Here is a 20,464-nt window from a genome sequence, read left to right as displayed (position 1 = left end):
TACCAACAGATTAAGATAGCCATAGTCGTACTCAGCACTGACGACCTAACGATAGTGGAGTATATCAAGGCATGGCTCGAGGACGCTTGGTATGCCATAATTTTTTGATCATGGATATATTAGCTTTATCAAAAGGTGCAGAAGCTCTTAGGTGAAGGAAAAGTTACCTACAAGAACTGAAACTGATCTCAATATCTGGGTACATTTGAAACCCGATTAATTTTAACCATCACTTAAGCGTTCAGACATACACAGCACTAATTTATATATATGGGCAAATCCCAAAAAGTTTTACTTTTTTGAATACTCGGGTTTTATAAACGGGCAAAAAACTTATGGCCAGAAAAAAGTACAAGGGCATTAAGTTTAACCTTTTTACTATCCGATGTGATGATTTTATAAATCAAGAAAGTTGATAGTAAGTTTTTGCATAACTTCGAAACGTAAAAAACGTCGATTTTTACACTTTTTCAAGCGATACCCTTGATTTTTTTTTTTTTTTTTAATTTTTTCGATAAAATTTTGAGGTCTCGCTGAAACGCTATGTTTTTAAGACGGAGATTCTAAAAGCATGACCAAAATTAATGTGCCCCTCCAATATTCAAAACTATCATCAATCAAAGTAGCGATACTTTTTTTTGTCATTTTCAATATTGACAGTTTTTTGCTTATAGCTTTTTGAGGCAACTGAGTATTTAAATTTGGATTATGCTCGATGATAGCCTATCAGGGACTAAAAATACCTGGGGCTTAAAATTCGATGTGCCTCTATCAGGTTTGAAGGTAGAGGCAGAAAAGTGAAAGCACTTGGTTGCGTAAATTTTTTTCAGGAGCATGTTTTTTTGTGGGCTACAATTTTACTTTTATCACTTCATACCCGATTGTTAATTTTTTCTCTACACCACAGTAGTATACCATCAATTGCCTCATCTTGGAATATTCACGCAAGGAAAGTTATTGATGCTTGTACATATGGCATGGGGCAAATATACGAAATTTCCGACAAAAATTCGCAATCGTCAAAAAGTGTATAAAATTTTTTTTTTTTTTTTAAACCAGGTTTTATTGAAAAGTAAATGAAAAGAAACACAAATTTGGTACAAAAATTTAAAAAAAATGTCAACGCTTTTTGACGATTGCCAATTTTTGTCGAAAATTTGGCATATTTGCCCCATGTACAAACATCAATAACTTTCCTTGTGTGAATATTCCAAGATAAGGCAATTAATGGTATACTTCTGTGGTGTAGAGAAAAAATTAACAAACGGGTATGAAATATTTGACGGTTACCCGGTTTCATATTTTTGCCGATATCTGTAAAACCGGGTTTCGAGTATCAACAAAGTTTTACCTAAATATACCCCACATAGATATGTACATCATGATAAAATTTCAACACAATGGGTTAAAAAGTGTTTAAATAAGTAAAAAAAATTTTAGGTTTTCCGGGTTTATATTTTTATCAATATCTCCAAATCCAGATCACTGGTATTAAAACTTTTTTACCTAAACATACTTCGTTCATATATCTATACGTTTTTAAAGTTTCAAAAGAATCGGTAGAAAGGTGTTAAAATAAATGTGTTGCAAAATTTGCAGTAAAAAATAGTTGGCGGTTATTCGGTTTTACATTTTTACCGATATCTACAAAACCGGGTCTAGTGTATCAAAAATATTTTTTTGTTAAAATTTCGATATAATCGGTACAGATGTGTTGAAATAAATGTATATTTAACATTACGACCTCAATTTACATATATTTTGCTCGATCTTCTGACTATATCTTTTTGAGGCATTATGTAAGACGAGTAACGGCGATGCACTATAGCTCCAATTTAACCCTCAATGTTCCTAACAAAAAGATATTTGCGTGATACCATGTTTCAAAAAAAAATTTTTTTTCTCCAAAAAAACCAAAGGTTAGCGGATACATATGGATACTAGCCACTACATAGTTGTAGAGAACAGCTGCTCATAAGTTCCCTATGGAAATTTCCACACGGGTCTTTGCTTTCGATTTACTTCTTTTCATATGAATTTAAGACGAGACAAAGCTTTTCCTTAATGACTTGGTCAAACGAAATGCACGAAAAATATGTCAAAAGGGGGATACATAACGTGAATAGCTATACTTAAAGACATATTATATGCCAACATGTGTACTACCATACTGCGTTTATAATATTAGGGTGGGTAAAAAAAAAAAAACAGTTTTTTCTCGTAGTACAAAAGCAACGAGATTAAGGGAGATATATAAAATAAAATATGAATAAAGCATTTGTCTCTTCAGCACAACATGCATACACCAAAGCCAAGTCAATTGATACTTCATTGGAAGAGCTGGTCATGAAAATGGAGAAAGCACTGGAACATCTGGAATATGCTCTACTTGTTTTTCTAGACATTGACGGCACTTCCGGAGTCTTTCAGAGTCTCAAGTCGATTAAAGAACTTCGGCCGTAGCATTAAAGATCACCTCCATGTTAAGCTGCATAAGGATCACGTCGAGGCTACAAAATCTGTAAACAGAGGATTGCTGCAGGGTGTGGTATTTTCACCAATGCTATGGACGCTGGTTATCAGCTAATTAATTGCTTAGGCGGTTCGACAGAGGACCAGTCCAACTCGAGGCGTATGCAGCTGGAATTTCAGTCATCAACGCTGAAAAAACCAATTTGGTATTTTTTACTGCGAAATATAAGGCTCCAAATTGAACTTAGCCCTATCTTGGCGCAGTAACCCCACAAGAAAATTACAGTACACAATATCTAGGAATAATAATAGACGGAAACTTGTCATGGAAACTCCATATGACAGATACAGCATAGAAAACCTCCGCGACACTGTATGCATGCAATGGGATATTAGAATGCGCGTGGGGCCTATCGCCAAAACTCTCTCATTCCAGATTATAAATAATTAGCATAACGGAAGCACTGAAAACTACCCCAACAGCAGAATTGCATGCCATTTTGCACATGCCATTTGCAGAACTAATGACCAAAAATGTAGCGCTAGCAGCTGTAAGAAGGCTTAAGGCTTCGGCGCAGCTTGTGTGCAGGCCGTATATCCTTAGCTGTATAGCGCCATTAAATAAAGGGCGAGTTCTCGGTCATCAAATATATAAAAACCAATTTCTTTGACCCACCCTAATACTTATAGGATGTAGTATATGATATGTTAATAGAGGCACGCATATAAAGTACATGAATAAAGAAACTTTGAATGGCAGCAAATATTTAATGAGTGACATTTTGGGCTGTCAATGAAAAGAAAGGGCGTTACATTCAAATAGTTGCAAGGATGTGGTGTACTCGCGTATAAACATATATGTATTTATGTATGTATATCTGCGCGTAAAGTGTGTGTAAAGGACAGGTGCTATTTCTTTTGACACTACCTTGACATACATAATTGAACTTAACATAAAAGGTGAAATAATGATTGATGTTTGAGAGCAATGGTAGAGTTAAAGCGCAATGCTCTATCGAAACATAAATTTACTTCGTCTCATTTCAATTTCAATATTTTTATACTCAGTTGAGCAGAGCTCACAGAGTATATTAAGTTTGATTGGATAACGGTTGGTTGTACAGGTATAAAGGAATCGAGATAGATATAGACTTCCATATACCAAAATCATCAGGATCGAAAAAAAATTTGATTGAGCCATGTCCGTCCGTCCGTCCGTCCGTCCGTTAACACGATAACTTGAGTAAATTTTGAGGTATCTTGATGAAATTTGGTACGTAGGTTCCTGAGCACTCATCTCAGATCGCTATTTAAAATGAACGATATCGGACTATAACCACGCCCACTTTTTCGATATCGAAAATTTCGAAAAACCGGAAAAGTGCAATAATTCATTACCAAAGACAGATAAAGCGATGAAACTTGGTAGGTGAGTTGAACTGATGACGCTGAATAGAAAATTAGTAAAATTTTTGACAATGGGCGTGGCACCGCCCACTTTTAAAAGAAGGTAATTTAAAATTTTTGCATGCTGTAATTTGGCAGTCGTTGAAGATATCATGATGAAATTTGGCAGGAACGTTACTCGTATTACTATACATACGCTTAATAAAAATTAGCAAAATCGGAGAAGGACCATGCCCACTTAAAAAAAAAAATTTTTTTTAAAGTAAAATTTTAACAAAAATTTAATATCTTTACAGTATATAAGTAAATTATGTCAAAATTCAACTCCAGTAATGATATGGTGCAACAAAATACAAAAATAAAAGAAAATTTCAAAATGGGCGTGGCTCCGCCCTTTTTCATTTAATTTGTCTAGGATACTTTTAATGCCATATGTCGAACAAAAATTTACCAATCCTTTTGAAATTTGGTAGGGGCATAGATTTTATGACGCTAACTGTTTTCTGTGAAAATGGGCGAAATCGGTTGAAGCCACGCCCAGTTTTTATACACAGTCGTCCGTCTGTCCTTCCGCATGGCCGTTAACACGATAACTTGGGCAAAAATCGACATATCTTTACTGAACTTAGTTCACGCACTTATCTGAACTCACTTTATCTTGGTATAAAAATGAACGAAATCTGCCTATGACCACGCCCACTTTTTCGATATCGAAAATTACGAAAAATGAAAAAAATGCCATAATTCTATACAAAGTACGAAAACAGGGATGAAACATGGTAATTGGATTGGTCTATTGACGCGAAATATAACTTTAGAAAAACTCTGTAAAATGGTTGTGACACCTACCATATTAAGTAGAAGAAAATGAAAACGTTCTGCAGGGCGAAATAAAAAACCCTTGAAATCTTGGCAGGTATTACATACATAAATAAATTAGCGGTATCCAACAGATGATGTCCTGGGTCACCCTGGTCCACATTTTGGTCGATATCTGGAAAACGCCTTCACATATACAACTACCACCACTCCCTTTTAAAGCTCTCATTAATACCTTTAATTTGATGCTAATATCGTACAAACATATTCTAGAGTCACCCCTGGTCCACCCTTATGGCGATATCTCGAAAAGGCGACCACCTATAGAACGAAGGCCCACTCCCTTTTAAAAATACTCATTAACACTTTTCATTTGATACCTATATCGTACAGACAAAGTCTAGAGTCACCCCTGGTCCACCTTTATTGCGATACCTCGAAAAGGCGTCCACCTATATAACTAAGGCCCACTCCCTTTTAAAATACTCATTAACACCTTTCGGTTGATACCCATATTGTACAAACACATTCTAGAGTCACCCCTGGTCCACTTTTATGGCGATATTTCGAAACGGCGTCCACCTATGGAACTAAGGATCACTCCCTTTTAAAATACTCATTAACACCTTTCTTTTGATACCCATATTGTACAAACAAATTCTATGGTCACCCCTGGTCCACCTTTATGGACAAACGGCGTCCACCTATGGAACTAAGGATTACTCTCTTTTAAAAAACTCATCAACACCTTTCATTTGATACCCATATCGTACAAACAAATTCTAGAGTCAACCCTGATCCACCTTTATGACGATATCCCTAAATGGCGTCCACCTATAGAACTATGGCCCACTCCCTCATAAAATACTCTTTAATGCCTTTAATTTGATACACATTTCATACAAACGCATTCCAGGGTTTCCCTCGGTTCATTTTCCTACATGGTTATTTTCCCTTATGTTGTCACCATAGCTCTCAACTGAGTATGTAATGTTCGGTTACACCCGAACTTAACCTTCCTTACTTGTTACTATTGAAATTTTTGTTCACTACAGTATAAATCTAGATTTTAATCTTATTTAATTTTCGCGGCAGTCTCCGTGGTGAGGTGGTAGCTTACTCCCCCCTGTGTCAAAGTCATAGGAAAAGCCACATCGAAAACTTAGAAACAAGTTTTTTTTCGGCACTGGTTTGGCGAGCGTAATTTATAGCTTCTCAAATCCAATTGTCAACCTCGCGTACCTGTGGGGAATCCTATTTCTCTAGCAGCCGAGGCTCTGACGAACCCAAGTTCCTCATAGATCTAGGAGGTTGGAGAGCGGGATGGCCTAGAAGGTTCCATGTGGTACTAAATCATTCCCAAGATGGTGTGGCTAGTACCTTAATCGTGCTTGTGACCGGAAAGTACCTGATCTATATCCATCAAAGCTTATTATAGCTACAAATACAACAACAAAAACAACAACAACACAACAACAACAACGAGAGCTGTTTGAGCATCATCGGACAACCAACAACGAATGGCAATTCAATGGCGTGTCCCATAAACACAGAGTTTCTCTGTTACTTCAAGGGATCATCATCTAAAAGGAGCGAACTTGTTAATGGCACTTCATTCCTCGCGGATTAATCTGAAAACCCGTTTGTCTTGTGACTTAATTCAACGTATTCGTCCTTCCTAATCAGCTGAGTGGAAGGTCTGTTTTTGACGCATTAGTCATCCTTTATTTGTGAAGTAAATGTATGTGAATCGGCTTCAGTTTTAAGGCAGAGCAACAGTTGCGAAGGGTCTGTGCTCTTCGGATACGCTTTCTCGCCTACAGTCAGCGAATCGGTAAAACCAGAGCTCGAAATCCTCCTACCTCCTATATGGGTAAGAAGGAATTGGATGTCCAACGGTTGAGTCAGTAAAACCTTCTTCAGTTATTCTCGCTCTTTATCTGGTTAAAAGAGCGAGCTTTGTTGTCTTCTGTCTACACTTCCCCTTCGCCTCAACCCTGGCTCCTGATCTAGACCGATTTGTAAACCGAATGGAGTGCTGCTGTGCAGTTAGAATGCACTTTAACTAACGGTTCACTTCAGCTCCACTTTCCCATCTGTCAGTTGCCATATACATAGCTAACAGCTACTGAGACGATTGTGTCAAGTATGGTGCCAGTACTAACCTGAGTCCAAGCAGTTCTCTTTGTAGATCACCACTAAGCTGAACACTGTATCCACTACAGACAACGTGCCGCGAAATGTGACCGCTGCAAATGTTTAAGCTGAAACCAAACTCCGGTCGCCTCTGCTGACAAGATACTCCCTGTTACTACAACGACGGTTTATCACCCGCTATCAGTGGCTGCTCACTGTCACACCGCCCGTTGTTATACCTGCGCTGAGTTGATGCCCAACTAATGCGATTAAATCCTCCTTGCTGCTTACCCATGTATATGATCAGCACTTTTGTTCGGCTACCGTTCCGATCATTCGCCAGATACTGATAAGCCTGGTAACCCTGCTCTCGTTCTCCCATCTCGGAAATCGGCTGCCGTCCCAGCAAATGAAACCTTTTGTGTATGTAGATATTCTCAGAGAAGCAGGTTCTCAGAGAGTGTGTTATGCTGTGGAATTGTTCTCAGACAGAAAACTAAACAGTGGACTGAAGTGACCGGCGCTTTTACTCACTGAAATGTGGAGGTATTATTTCCACGTTTACATAGATTCACTAGCTTCAAAACTTTAGATTTTTCAATTTGAGCCCGCTATATCAAGGTCTCGAATGTGCATATTGCGGCAGGCATTAACAGTACCTACACGTCACTATGCCGCTAGTATAGAAATGCTGCACAACCACAACAGCAATGTAAGCAGTTGAGACACTCATGAAGATAGCAGCTAAAATCGTAGACGATGTTACACGCACATGTACATTGCAACAACAAGCGCAGACGACATTACTCAACAAATATACCCTATAGGGAAAATCTGTATTTCAAAACTGGAGCACTTCTAGTTTATTCTGAGCAACTGCTAGCTCGCTATCTATCTCTTTTCCATGTCATCAACTGACGAATTTAACATGGCGATGCCCTAGGCGATATAAATCGTCCCCACTGCAGTACCTTTTCTCTACTTCTGAACAAGATACAAGTTTTTTGAGCTAGTTCTTTTATTGGCACTTTTTCGATTGTTCCGAACTAGTGTACACATTTACAGTTTATATTTAGTTTTCGTGTAATACTACTTTGTTGATTTCGAACCAGGCCAATTCTGCATGTTGCTTTAAACACGATTTTATCCATTAATATCTGCATTGGAAATACTTACTCCCATTTTAAGATGATTCGAATTTGAAATATTCAAACTGGTACCTTTTTTGCACAGTTTTTAAAAACAACCCTCATTTCGAGTTTCGATGTAATGTCTCGGACTCCCCGAAATTGCCCTCTAACTCAAGTGTGAGTTGCTCGTCATTGTATAAACATACTATGTTGGGTTAGTCATACACTGAAAGAAAAAGACTGGTAATATCAACTGAAATACGGGTCATTTCAACCGAAATTTCTGTAAATTTTTATCCATCGGAACAAGATGTTGAATCAAATGCGCACAAATCGCTGATTCGTAATTGACCGTTTTAGTAATCAAAAGAACAAAAAAAGTTGTTGCGACAACTTGTACGAAAGTACCTATGTTGCGGCATTTGCAAGGCAGTTGAGTTTTCGCTGAGACCTTTCATGGCAGAAATACACTCGGAGTGCTTGCCGAACAGTACCGAGGGGCGACCCCGCTTAGGAAAATTTTCTTCTAATTGAAAAACCTTATTTCTAAAATTTTTATGCTGCTTTGCCCGGGGTCTTCGGTGTGATAGGTGGAGCACGCTACCATCACACAACGGCGGCCGCCATATACATACTGTAACGAATTTACTTGCAATTCCCCTTATTTGCAATCTTCTGCTGAGTTCGAATCACTAAACTGTTGAATAAATAACTCCAATATTGAATAATGGAAAAATGGCCTTTATTAAAATACTTCACAATATTACTCAAACTGTGCAACGAATAGCTTAATAACCAAACGGATAGCTTAAATGGAACTAACTTTCAAAATAATACTGCTATTGCTCGCTAGATATCGTCTTAATCGAAGCTGCTTGACAACTCAAATCAAACTGAATTCCAGCGCCTCTACATCTGCGGCCTTTTATACTCTCTGGTTTCCTCGCTCGCATCTTCTAGAATCTACTAGCATTGTCCATGAGCTCTCAAACTTCTCATCTATAACTAAAATTGCACGATTTTATAGCTTCTCTTATACCCCATGCTTTTATGTGTGAGCGACACTTCCACAATTATAATTGCCTACATTTAGGAGCATCTCACATAAGATGTCTGCATATGGTTGTGCCTTGCTTCTCAGCTGCGTGTACCTAAGTGTGTGTAGACATAATGATTGAATTATTGATGTGAAAGTTTGTAGTTTACAGTCTCTCGCGCACACATAGGCGTATAAGTAAATGCATCTGTGTGTGACATCTCTCGGCTGCCTTATATATGTGTATACATGATTTGATTATTGACGTAAATATCGCTTAGCATGGCCTTAGCATCGCCTTAGTGATGGTATAGCTTAGTGATGCTAATATCCGTGACACTGCCCTCCACCTAAGTGGAGTGATCGGGACGATCAGACAAATCTCTCGATCTAAACGCTGCTAATCTCTCCAAATGAACCACTTTCATTTTGGTTCGTGGTTTGGTAGTGGTTTGTATGCGGTACACTACATCGTTGATCCGTTTTACAACTTTGTATGGGCCTTCCCAGTTACACTGCAATTTCGGAGACAAACCTTTTTTTCGTTGTGGGTTGTATAGCAGCACCAAATCTCCTTCCTGAAACCCTTCCGAATTAATTGCTTTATCGTACCTCGCTTTCATCTTGTCACTCATAATCTTTGCTCGTTGCCTTACCAGATCGTGTATCTCTCTCAGCTCTTCTTCTAAGACACCAGTGGATTTCTTGACATTCCTCTCTGCATCGGCATCTATCCCATACTTCAAATCAGCTGGCAGTCGAAGGTCATTGCCAAAAATTACCTTTGCGGGAGTTTGGCCCGTTGTGTCATGTACTGCCGATCGGTAAGCCATCAAGAATAATGATATGTGTGTATCTCAGTCCTTATGGTACTTGTCTACTACTTTCCTTAAATGCTCCTCCAATGTTCTATTGAAACATTCCACCATACCATCGTAATGAGGATGCAATGCAGTTGTCCGTGTTTTTCGAATGCCCAACTTCTTGCACATTTCTTGGAACACAGCTGATTCGAAATTCCAGCCTTGGTCAGAATGTAACTCCATTGGCACACCATACCTTGCAACCCATTCGTTTTTAACCACTTCTGCTACTGTTTCTGCTTCTTGGTTTGGGATTGGGTATACCTCTGGCCATTTACTGAAATAATCCATAACCACCAGTACGTATTTGTTTCCGCGGTTGCTAGTAGGAAATGGACCTGCGACATCCATGGCGATCCTTTCAAATGGTGCACCTGAAATATACTGCTTCATCTGGCCATGACTTCGGGTTTTGGGCCCTTTCGCTCTGTTGCATACCTCGCAATTGGCAATCCACTCGGTGACCGACTGACGGCAACCAACCCAATAGAATCTCTGCTTAATTTTCTCGAGTGTCTTCGTGATTCCAAGATGACCTCCACTTGGACCATTGTGCAGCTCGCTGAGCACGTCAGGAACCCTCTTTCTGGGAACAACTATCAGTTTCTTCTTGCATTGACCATCCTCACTCTCCCATACTCGATGCAAGCAACCGGATATCAATTCTAAACTGTTCCACTGTGCCCAATATGACTTCGCAATGGGACTCTCTGCTGACATCTCCTCTCTGCTTGGTCTTTCGTTTCGTTCGAGCCCTTGCATAACATGTGACAGATCTGTATCTTCTAGCTGACACTTTCTTAGTTGTTCCTTGTCCCATTCATCCGTTCACGTTATAGTCATTAGCCGGACATCTATAATGCCTTCTTTAGCCTCGGCCTTTGAAAAGTGCTTGCATTCCAAACTACATGGCCTTCGTGACATTGCATCGGCATTTCCATGGGTACTACCTTTTCGATGCTCAATGAAAAATTCATAGCTTTGTAGTCGCTCGATCCACCGTCCCAATTGTCCTTCCGGATTACGGAACTGCAGAAGCCATTTCAACGCTGCGTGATCTGTCCTGACACGGAATCGCTGGCCGTAGAGGTATTTGTGAAAATGTTTAATGCACTCTACCAATGCCAACAGCTCTCTACGCGTAACACTGTAGTTCCTCTCTTGTTTTCCAATCGAACGGCTGTAATATGCAACTACCTTCTCCTGTCCATCGACCAGTTGTGATAAAACGCCTTCTATAGCATATCCACTCGCATCTGTATCTAGAATAAATGTTGCTCCTGGAATCGGATATGCTAACATTGGGGCAGTGCACAAACGCTCCTTCAATGTTTGGAAAGCCACTTCTTGCTCCTTCTTCCATTCAAAAGCTTTATTTTTTCTTGTAAGCTCATGGAGGCTATGGGCTACGCTGAAAAAATTTGGTACAAATAGGCGGTAATATGTGCATAGCCCAAGGAAACTTCTTAATTCATGTAGGTTCTGTGGTCTTGGCCAATCCTTTACAGCTTCTATCTTTTCGTTCGCAGTGCAGATACCCTCTGTCGTTACTTTGTGACCCAAATAATTTACTTCCATTTTAAACAGCGCACACTTTTTGGGACTTAACTTCATACCAGCGCCAGCTATTCTTTGGAAAACCTCCTCCAAGTTCCTAAGATGTTTATCAAAATTCTTGCCCAATACGATGATGTCGTCCAGGTACACCAAGCATGTTTTCCAATGTAGTCCTTTCAGTACCTGGTCCATGAGTCTCTCAAAAGTAGCTGGTGCATTACAAAGTCCAAAAGGCATCACTGTAAATTGCCAAAGACCATCACCGACACTGAAGGCTGTTTTCTCTTTATCATTCACCTCCACTTGCCAGTAGCCGCTTTTCAAGTCCAACGTGGAAAACCATTTCGTACCAGATAGCGAGTCCAGAGTGTCGTCAATTCTTGGCAATGGGTAGCTATCCTTTTTCGTTACGTCATTCAACTTCCGGTAGTCCACGCAAAACCTCATTTTTCCATCCTTCTTTTTTACACGTACTACCGGTGAGCTCCATGGACTAGCTGATGGTTCGATGACGCCGCTGTCGCTCATTTCTTGAATGATTTGACTCACAACTTCCCGCTTCGCCAGTGGAACACTACGTGGAGCTTGACGGATCGGCCTCGCATCTCCAGTGTCAATTTTATGTTTCACAACGTTGGTGCGGCCTGGTTTAGAATCATCCTGGTCAAATATGTTCGCGTACTTTAGGAGCAGTTGTTTTGCCTTACTCTGATATGCTTCCTCTAGCCCCTGCGTCCATGCCGTGATGTCATTTCAAAGATCAGTATTACTAGCTGAAACGTGTTCCTGGAGCTGTTCACAGTTAATAACTACTTCAGCCTCTTAGCATCTTCCCAAAATAGCGCCTTTAGTCAGTTTGAGTGGTAACTTGAACTCATTGAGTATTCTTACCGGAATACGTCCATCTTGTTTTGTCATAGCCAGGGTTTTTCCTACAAATATGTTTAGTGCTGATTTGTTTGCTGCTTCGACAACCCACAATTTGTCAATGCATGTGATACCGTTTCAGCTAATGTCAGCTTTGGGTTTGCGTATGTAGCTCGCTTCGTTTCCACGTCCCGTATGCTATTTATGAAACTTTCGATTTTTACCCTTTCAGTGTATTCCACGGGTGCGTCCGCATTTGCAAGATGAGCCAATCTTTCAATATCTGAAGCAAACTCCTGCAATGTCTCATTTGCTTTTTGGTAGCGGTTTTGCAACTCAACTTGGAATATCTGTTTTCTATGCTCGCTTCCATAACGTCGTTCTACAGCAGCCATCAATGCTTCATAATTGTTTCGCGCTCCTTCGGAAATCGTCTGTAGGATTTCCGCTGCTGGCCCCTTCAATGCCACGAACAGTGCAGCAACTTTATCTTCCGCATTCCAGTTGCTCACAGCTGCGGTCTTCTCAAACTGTAGCTTGAAGACCTGGAAAGGAACAGAACCGTCAAAAGATGGAGTTTTTGCCTTCGTATTACTTGGTGAAGCAGCCGGCCGATTAAGTTGCAATTCCTGTATACGACCTCTCAACGCATGCACCTCTGCCTCGAATTTTTCTTTAAACTGCATCATGTTTTCGTCCATGCGCGCTTCGAGTTTTGATGATATACGCGCCTCTTGTGCTTCTAGTTGTACTGTTATGTGTGTCTCTTGTTCTTTCAGTTGGGTTGCCATATATGTCTTTTGTTCTTCCAGCTGTGATGACATATTTGTGGATATTTGTGATGACATTTCTGTTATACGTGCTTCTTGCGTTTCCATCTTGGATGATACTGTCGATGTTTGAGCAGTTATTGCAGCCAATATCATGTTCAAGTCTGTGCTGGTAATTGTCTGCGATGTTTCGTTTTTCTCTTCAATTTTTGTTGTTGTCTCGTCCCCATCAGGATAAAAGACATACTCGTCCACATCAATTCCTTCTGCTTCCATTGCCTCTCGTAGCCGTGTCTGAAGTTCGAGTTTAACGCCGCTTGTATTCAATCCACGGCTCTCTAACTCCTTCTTCATTTGCTGGATCTTCAATTCACTGAACGTTGCCATGTCCTTGTTGTCCTCCGGAATTTATTCAACAATTCCTCTTCTGACACCAATTGTAACGAATTTACTTGCAATTCCCCTTATTTGCAATCTTCTGCTAAGTTCGAATCACTAAACTGTTGAATAAATAACTCCAATATTGAATAATGGAAAACTGGCCTTTATTAAAATACTTCACAATATCACTCAAACTGTGCAACGAATAGCTTAATAACCAAACTGATAGCTTAAATGGAACTGACTTTCAAAATAATACTGCTATTGCTCGCTAGATATCGTCTTAATCGAAACTGCTTGACAACTCAAATCAAACTGAATTCCAGCGCCTCTACATCTGCGGCCTTTTATACTCTCTGGTTTCCTCGTTTACATCTTCTCATTGTCCATGAGCTCTCAAACTTCTAAGCAATAACTAAAATTGCACGATTTTATAGCTTCTCTCATACCCCATGCTTGTATGTATGAGCGACACTTCCACAATTATAATTGCCTACATTTAGGAGCATCTCACATAAGATGTCTGCATATGGTTGTGCCTTGCTTCTCAGCTGCGTGTACCTACGTATGTGTAGACATAATGATTGAATTATTGATGTGAATGTTTGTAGTTTACAGTCTCTCACGCACACATAGGCTGCCTTATATATGTGTATACATGATTTGATTATTGACATAAATATCGCTTAGCATGGCCTTAGCATCGCCTTAGTGATGGTATAGCTTAGTGATGCTAATATCCGTGACAATACGTAAACATGTGCATACATATATGCCGTCATCCGGTGGCAAAACCTGAGCCAGATAAATAATTTTGCATGTAAATGCAACAACAACGATTTGAGCCAGATAAATCCAGATAGAAGTCTGGTTCAATTTGTGAGCCAGATAATTTGTTAATTACTTCTTTTTAGTTTGGCAACGCTGCCTTTAATAAACCTACTTTTTCAAAAATAGATGTCGCTGCTTAGCCTTTCGCCGTATGAGTTAAATGAAAAACAGCGGCGACATCTGCCTATCATATTTCACGTGTGCTAAAATTTCACGACATCTGCTTCTCAAGTCTCTCAATGATCCAGAGCATTCCCTTGAGAATTGAGCGTGAGCCGGAGCTGTAAAACTCACTGAAAGACGGCAATAGTATACAACATACATAAGTACAAAGTAGAGAGCACAGTGAGCGTAAAATTCTCTTTGAAATTTGCTCATGTGTTGATTGTTGATCGCTGTTGAAATGACCAGTGAGATCAATTGTGTTAACAAAAAAAATCAGTTAGATTTATTAGGAATCTGTCAATTTTACAGAATTTTCTTAACTTAAGAACGACAATTTCTCTTCTGTTGAAATTACTTAACTAATTTGTTCGCTTGACAAAGAACTCGGTTGAATTAACCGTAATTCGATCAATTTCACCGAATCTCCGTTAAGTCAAGAACAACAGAACCGATTTGTTGATTTTACTAGAACCATTTCTTTCAATCGTACTGAATGGAAAAAAATATTATGCATGTACTATTCATAAATTTCTAAATATTACTTCTTAGTCTGAACGATTTGTAAAACACTGACCTAAAGAAATAAATATTTATTAAATATGATAAATAAAAGCACACAATTTTCGATTTTTGAACTAGAGAAAATATAGTTACTATCGCACTAGTACATTTTTGGTACTTTATGTCTAGTTATGAACCGCAAATTGGTATCGCTAGCTACTGGCTTTCCTGCAGGGTACATAGAAGTTAACAGCGAATATGAAAGGCAGCAGATAAGAGAAATAAATAAGCAACTATTTGATAAAAGTGTTAGCAAAAAAAGAAGGGGACATCTGGGAGTATGAAAGCGGCGCATTTCAAATCACATGAAATCAGCTTGATTTAAACACGCTATAAGTGAAGTGCGCGATTACGTTATATTGTAAAAATCTACTACAATAGTAGTGCTGTTAAGTAGTAGCATTTTACATTCAGAACATTTAGGTTTATTTATTCGACAATTCAGTGATTCGATCGATACTAGAAGGTGCAGAATTATCGAGAATTTTTTAAGATTCGCTAAAATGTTAATTAACATATATGAAGTTTAGGGTTAACTTTTTTCAACCGAAAAGTTTCATAAATACCCTTAACTATCACTAACTCTTCAGCCAACTGCTGAATTAAGTTGAGTTTGTGAAAAAATTCAGCTGTTTTCATAAAAATAGTTAATTTTTTTTTTACTTTCCTCAATTGAAAAGGAAAATGTGCAGGGAAATCTATTAAGCATTTCTTTTAAACAAAACCCCTTATGAACGAGTGTGTAAGCGAAGGCCAAATTAACATTACTTTAACGAATAAGTAAGTTGGATTTCTGGTGTACTTGCAATTTGTAAAGGTTGCTTGAGTGGAAGGAAGTATATGTGATGCAATAGTTTGTCCTCCGATAGCCAAACTACATTATTTACTCAGACCATTGGCAGCAAAAATAAGCAAATAAAAAAGTGTATTTGCTCAACGTAATTATTAATGAAATGTACACAACCCTCCAAGTAAACAGACACACATCCACATGTAAACATTTATATTTACTTTTCGTTTAATAGTTAGTAACTATACGGTAGACAAATCTATCAGAAGTGCCAACAGATATGCTAACAAGTGCCAATGGGTTTAACATATTGTAACGAATTTACTGCAATTCCCCTTATTTGCAAACTTCTGCTAACGTACGTATCGCTAAATTGTAGAACAAATAACTCCAATATTGAATAATGGAAAAATGGCCTTTATTAAAGTACTTCACAATAACACTTATACTTTGCAACGAATATCTTGCTTAATAACCATACTGATTGATAGCTCAAATGAAACTGACCATTGCCCGACAGATAGCGTGCTTAACTGAAACTGCCCATAGCGCCTCTACCGCTGATGCTTTTATACTCTGTGATTTCCTCGTGGCATCTTCTAGTCGCTTCCATATAAATTTCTCAGCTACAACTACAGATGTATAATTTTTATAGCTTCTCTCATACCCCATGCGCTTGTATGTGTGAGCGACACTTCCACAATCACAATTGCATACCTTTAGGAGCATTTCAGATAAGATATCTGCATGTGCTTGTGCGTTGCTCTCAGCTGCGTGTACCTACATATGTGTAGACATAATGATTGATTCGTTTATGTAGATACATAATGATTGATCTATGGATGTGCATGCAAGACGCTGCTTAGCATCGGCTTAGAGATGGCAGCACCCTTAGTTTTGCTAATATTCGTAACAATATATTTAAGTTTAATTTTTTTCTTATAACTGTTGTTTTTACTTACTATTTAAGTTTTGAGCGCATTTGCTTTTGCTAGAACCAATTTTCAGGGAATCGATATGGCAAAGCCGAAAGCTAACTTTTGGGAAAAAATACACATTTGAAGGCTCTACGGTTGGTTGTTAGTATATCCGGTATTCTAAGCACACCACAACTATTGAACATGTGACCTCGCTATATATGCTGTTTGCTTTTTTAAGAGATTTATAATTTTAATAGCTTAAAAAGTACATCAGGCCAAAAAGCTGCTTTGTTTTACTAAAACTCCCAATTCTTTGGCTGAGTTAAATTTGTTAGGTTATGAACTTGAAGTAACCCATTGAGTGTTCGTATTTGAAGAGTGGTCATAAACCACAACAGACTAGCTAATGAAAGATTTTCGTGATCAAAGTACAAAGCGTAAAGTGGTTTTCGTCGAGGGCTGAAGTAGTACCAGTCACTCCAGAGTCGACAAGGTACCTATTTCCTTTCTAAATGAGTACACGTTACTTTGTTGGTGGTATTTGGCTTAGACGTACACATACCGTGAACTGTAACCAACTGCTAATTGATAGAAAGGGTAACAGGCAATGGAGAACTGCAGGTGTAATCGGTGAACGGTGACTGGGTTTCGGGGGACAGTGTATCGGTTGGCGGTGACGAACTAGTGTCTTATCGTTCTGTAGTGTGGGGGCTATAATGGTTGGACAGGCGATGGGTATCTGCGACGCCGAATCGGTGGACTGACTTCCAAACAACCGGTGGTTTATGGAAGCGATACCCGGCGAGTCGTAGATGATGAATCGGTGAATCGGTGGGCGTTGGTGAGTAGGATGGGTAGCGCGGTGATGAGCTGCTAAAAACAGGATTTGCTACGATTAGGTTGACAATTGAGTTGGAGAAGATATAAACTGCACTGGCAACCCCTTCAAAGGGTTGCGCTACACAACCCCGAGACAATTCAGAAAATAATCTTCTTACAATCACAAAAACATCGCGTGATAATTTGGAGACAAAGTCGAAATGACGAGTAGAAGGATAGATCATTAAAAAGGCGGGGTCCAATGCCAATGGAATATTTTTTTTACAAAATAATACCTTAATGGCCTGAAATAGTTCCGAAAACAATCTGAAAAGTATCGGGGTAGGTAACGAATATTTCATAGCAGATTAGACTCTCGAGCAGCCTCGATATGGCTTTGAAAACATTTCCGAAACGATCCGATATAGTCCTAAAATTCTCTCTATAGTTACGAAATAGTATTGGTGATATTTTTACGCAAATGGTCCCGAAATAGTCCAAGAAAGTCTTTAAATATTCTAAAAAGGTTCCCAAAAAATAACGCCAAACGGTCCCTTACTAGACCTGAGGTATTGTAGAAACAGTTCCGAAACAATTCCAAACACAATCCTGAAACGGTCCCAAAATCTTGAAGTTGTCTAGAAATATTTGCGAAATAATTTCGAACGCAGTCCCGAACTTGCCCAAATAGTCCCGAATTCATCCCGAACTGTCGAGATATGAAAGCCTAATTAATAAGCATTTAATTTACTCACATGTGTAAAATAGTAATAATGTACGGAAGCGCCCCGTTCAGCTAAAGCTTGTGCGTATTCATTGGTTGGGCAGGTGAAGAAATGATCGCCCACTGCTCGCCCTATTTGGTATTGATTCTCCAACCCAGGATTACCAACCCAACTGGTGTGCTGTAAATAAGAAAAAGTACATAGATATGTAAATGTATGTTAATTAATTTAGTTTATGCATGTATAAACGTGCAAATGTAAATGAAAAGCTAAATAAAATATTTAATATTATCCTAATTTTGTTCATTAATTATTACTAGTATCGCCTGTGGTCGAAATTCGACCAATCCTTTTTTTTTCAACTCGTTCTATGCATCCAGTGTTGCGGGTAGTGAAATAATGCGTTAATAGTTAAGCAGTGAGCGGAAATATGGCAAACTGGTCTAACTTACTTAAATTTTTCATTAAGATATTGTAATTTTTATTGTATTTTCTTAAATTTTCTATTTAATAATTTGGGAAAAATTTAAACAACGTGACATCAGGACGGACAAGGCGACAGCTGTTTCGATTATACCTTGTAAATCTCTTCAAAGCCTTTTCTCCCGGGAGTGGGAGTCGAACTCGCACCCCTACGATAGTAAATTATAAAATTAAAAAATTGCTTCAAATAAATGTTTTCATACATTTAAAAAAAAGCAATATGGGCAATCCCCGATTATTAAAAATCATACAAACAGACAAAATTTCTTAAATTTTCTACAAAATTTTCAAATGTAATTATAACCTTTTGGTATGGAGCTCCTTAAACAAAAATATAAAAAATATGTAAAATCAAAAGAAACTGGCATAGAATTAAGGTGAAATTAAAAAAAAAAAATAAATGTAAGGCGCGATAACCTCCGAAGAGATCTAAGGCCGAGCTTCTCTTCCAATTTGCGTCGTGCTCCTCTTGATTTTCCCTACAAATTGGCCGGACGGGACCTACATGTTTTATGCCGACTCCGAACGGCATCTGCAAAGCAGATGAGTTTTCACTGAGAGCTTTTCATGGCAGAAATACACCCGGAGTGCTTGCCAAACACTGCCGAGGGGCGACCCCGCTTAGAAAAATTTTCTTCTAATTGAAAAATCTTATTTCTAAAATTTTGATGTTGATCTGCCCGGGAGTTGAACCCAGGGCATACGGTGTGATAGGCGGAGCACGCTACCATCACACCACGGTGGCCACATTAAATTGAAAAATATGTTTTTCCAAACCGTTGGGGCGCTACCGAAGTTAGTTTTGTGTGCTCGGTTCCCCAGTAGGCCTATATCTCCCATATACATATATCGCCCATTTACTTCAATAGTGTCATAATTCAAAAACACGAACTTTTAGTTAAAAACGAAGAAATGTGCTTACGGAATTTAGCCTATTTCACGCCACCCGTTAGGTATGCAATTGACGCTTTACCGAGTTTAATTTTGTATAAATACATATGTAGTATGTACATAAGTGTGACACAAAACGAAAATTTCGAATAGAATAGAGGATACCTTCATAAAAAATAAAAATATAAAAAAATTATGTAATGAGAAAGAAGGCAGAGTTTACTAAAAAAATTTAAATGAAAGAAAAAAAATAAAGTACTTAAAGTGCGAAAAAATTAAGTGAAGTGAATAAACAGATCCATATAAAAACGCAATAAGTGCACTTGGACCTTTTTCCGGGTTTTAATGTTATCATTGTGGAAATATGAAGATTCTAATATTCGGATATTTAATGTTGGGATTCCCATTGAGATCTATGTACGTAATTAATTTGTATTAAATTTGTAAACATTCATATTCATGAAATGGAGATGAATATATGACCATATTTACCATAAAATATCGTCTGTGAACGATATAATACTAAGATATAGCAAAGCAGAATAAATTAGAAAAAAAAAAAAAAAAGAAACAAAAACATTGAAATTATTCACGCAAACATATTTACTAAAATAAAATTGATTTCATAATTTTAAGCGACATAAACAAATTAGGATTATGGGATCTAAGCATCCGATTAATGGGCATATAATCAAACAAAGTTAGCCTAATAATAAATATAGTGGGTAATATAATGCCTATGCAATATTTCGACCTAAAATCGAAAACGTTTTTGGGTCGTTTTTTTTTCGTTTAATATACAACGTGAAATTTTCCGATTCAATCAAGTTGCATTTAAATA

The 20,464-nt window shown here is 38.3% G+C and overlaps 1 protein-coding gene across 12 annotated transcripts in view; it reads right to left on the bottom strand.

Moving 5' to 3' along the window:
* The window catches only part of Ace (Acetylcholine esterase), a 374,783-nt gene that overhangs the window by 67,737 nt on the left and 286,582 nt on the right, over positions 1-20,464 (bottom strand). For all 12 annotated transcript variants that reach the window (XM_067762076.1, XM_067762071.1, XM_067762074.1 and 9 more), the window contains exon 9: positions 18,280-18,429. In XM_067762076.1, coding sequence (XP_067618177.1) covers positions 18,280-18,429 — 150 coding nt within the window. The remainder of the gene's footprint in view (positions 1-18,279; positions 18,430-20,464) is intronic.

This window comes from Eurosta solidaginis, chromosome 1 (genome assembly GCF_040869045.1).
Source record: "Eurosta solidaginis isolate ZX-2024a chromosome 1, ASM4086904v1, whole genome shotgun sequence".
Taxonomy (NCBI): domain Eukaryota; kingdom Metazoa; phylum Arthropoda; class Insecta; order Diptera; family Tephritidae; genus Eurosta; species Eurosta solidaginis.
This window is presented reverse-complemented; position numbering and strand designations above follow the sequence as displayed.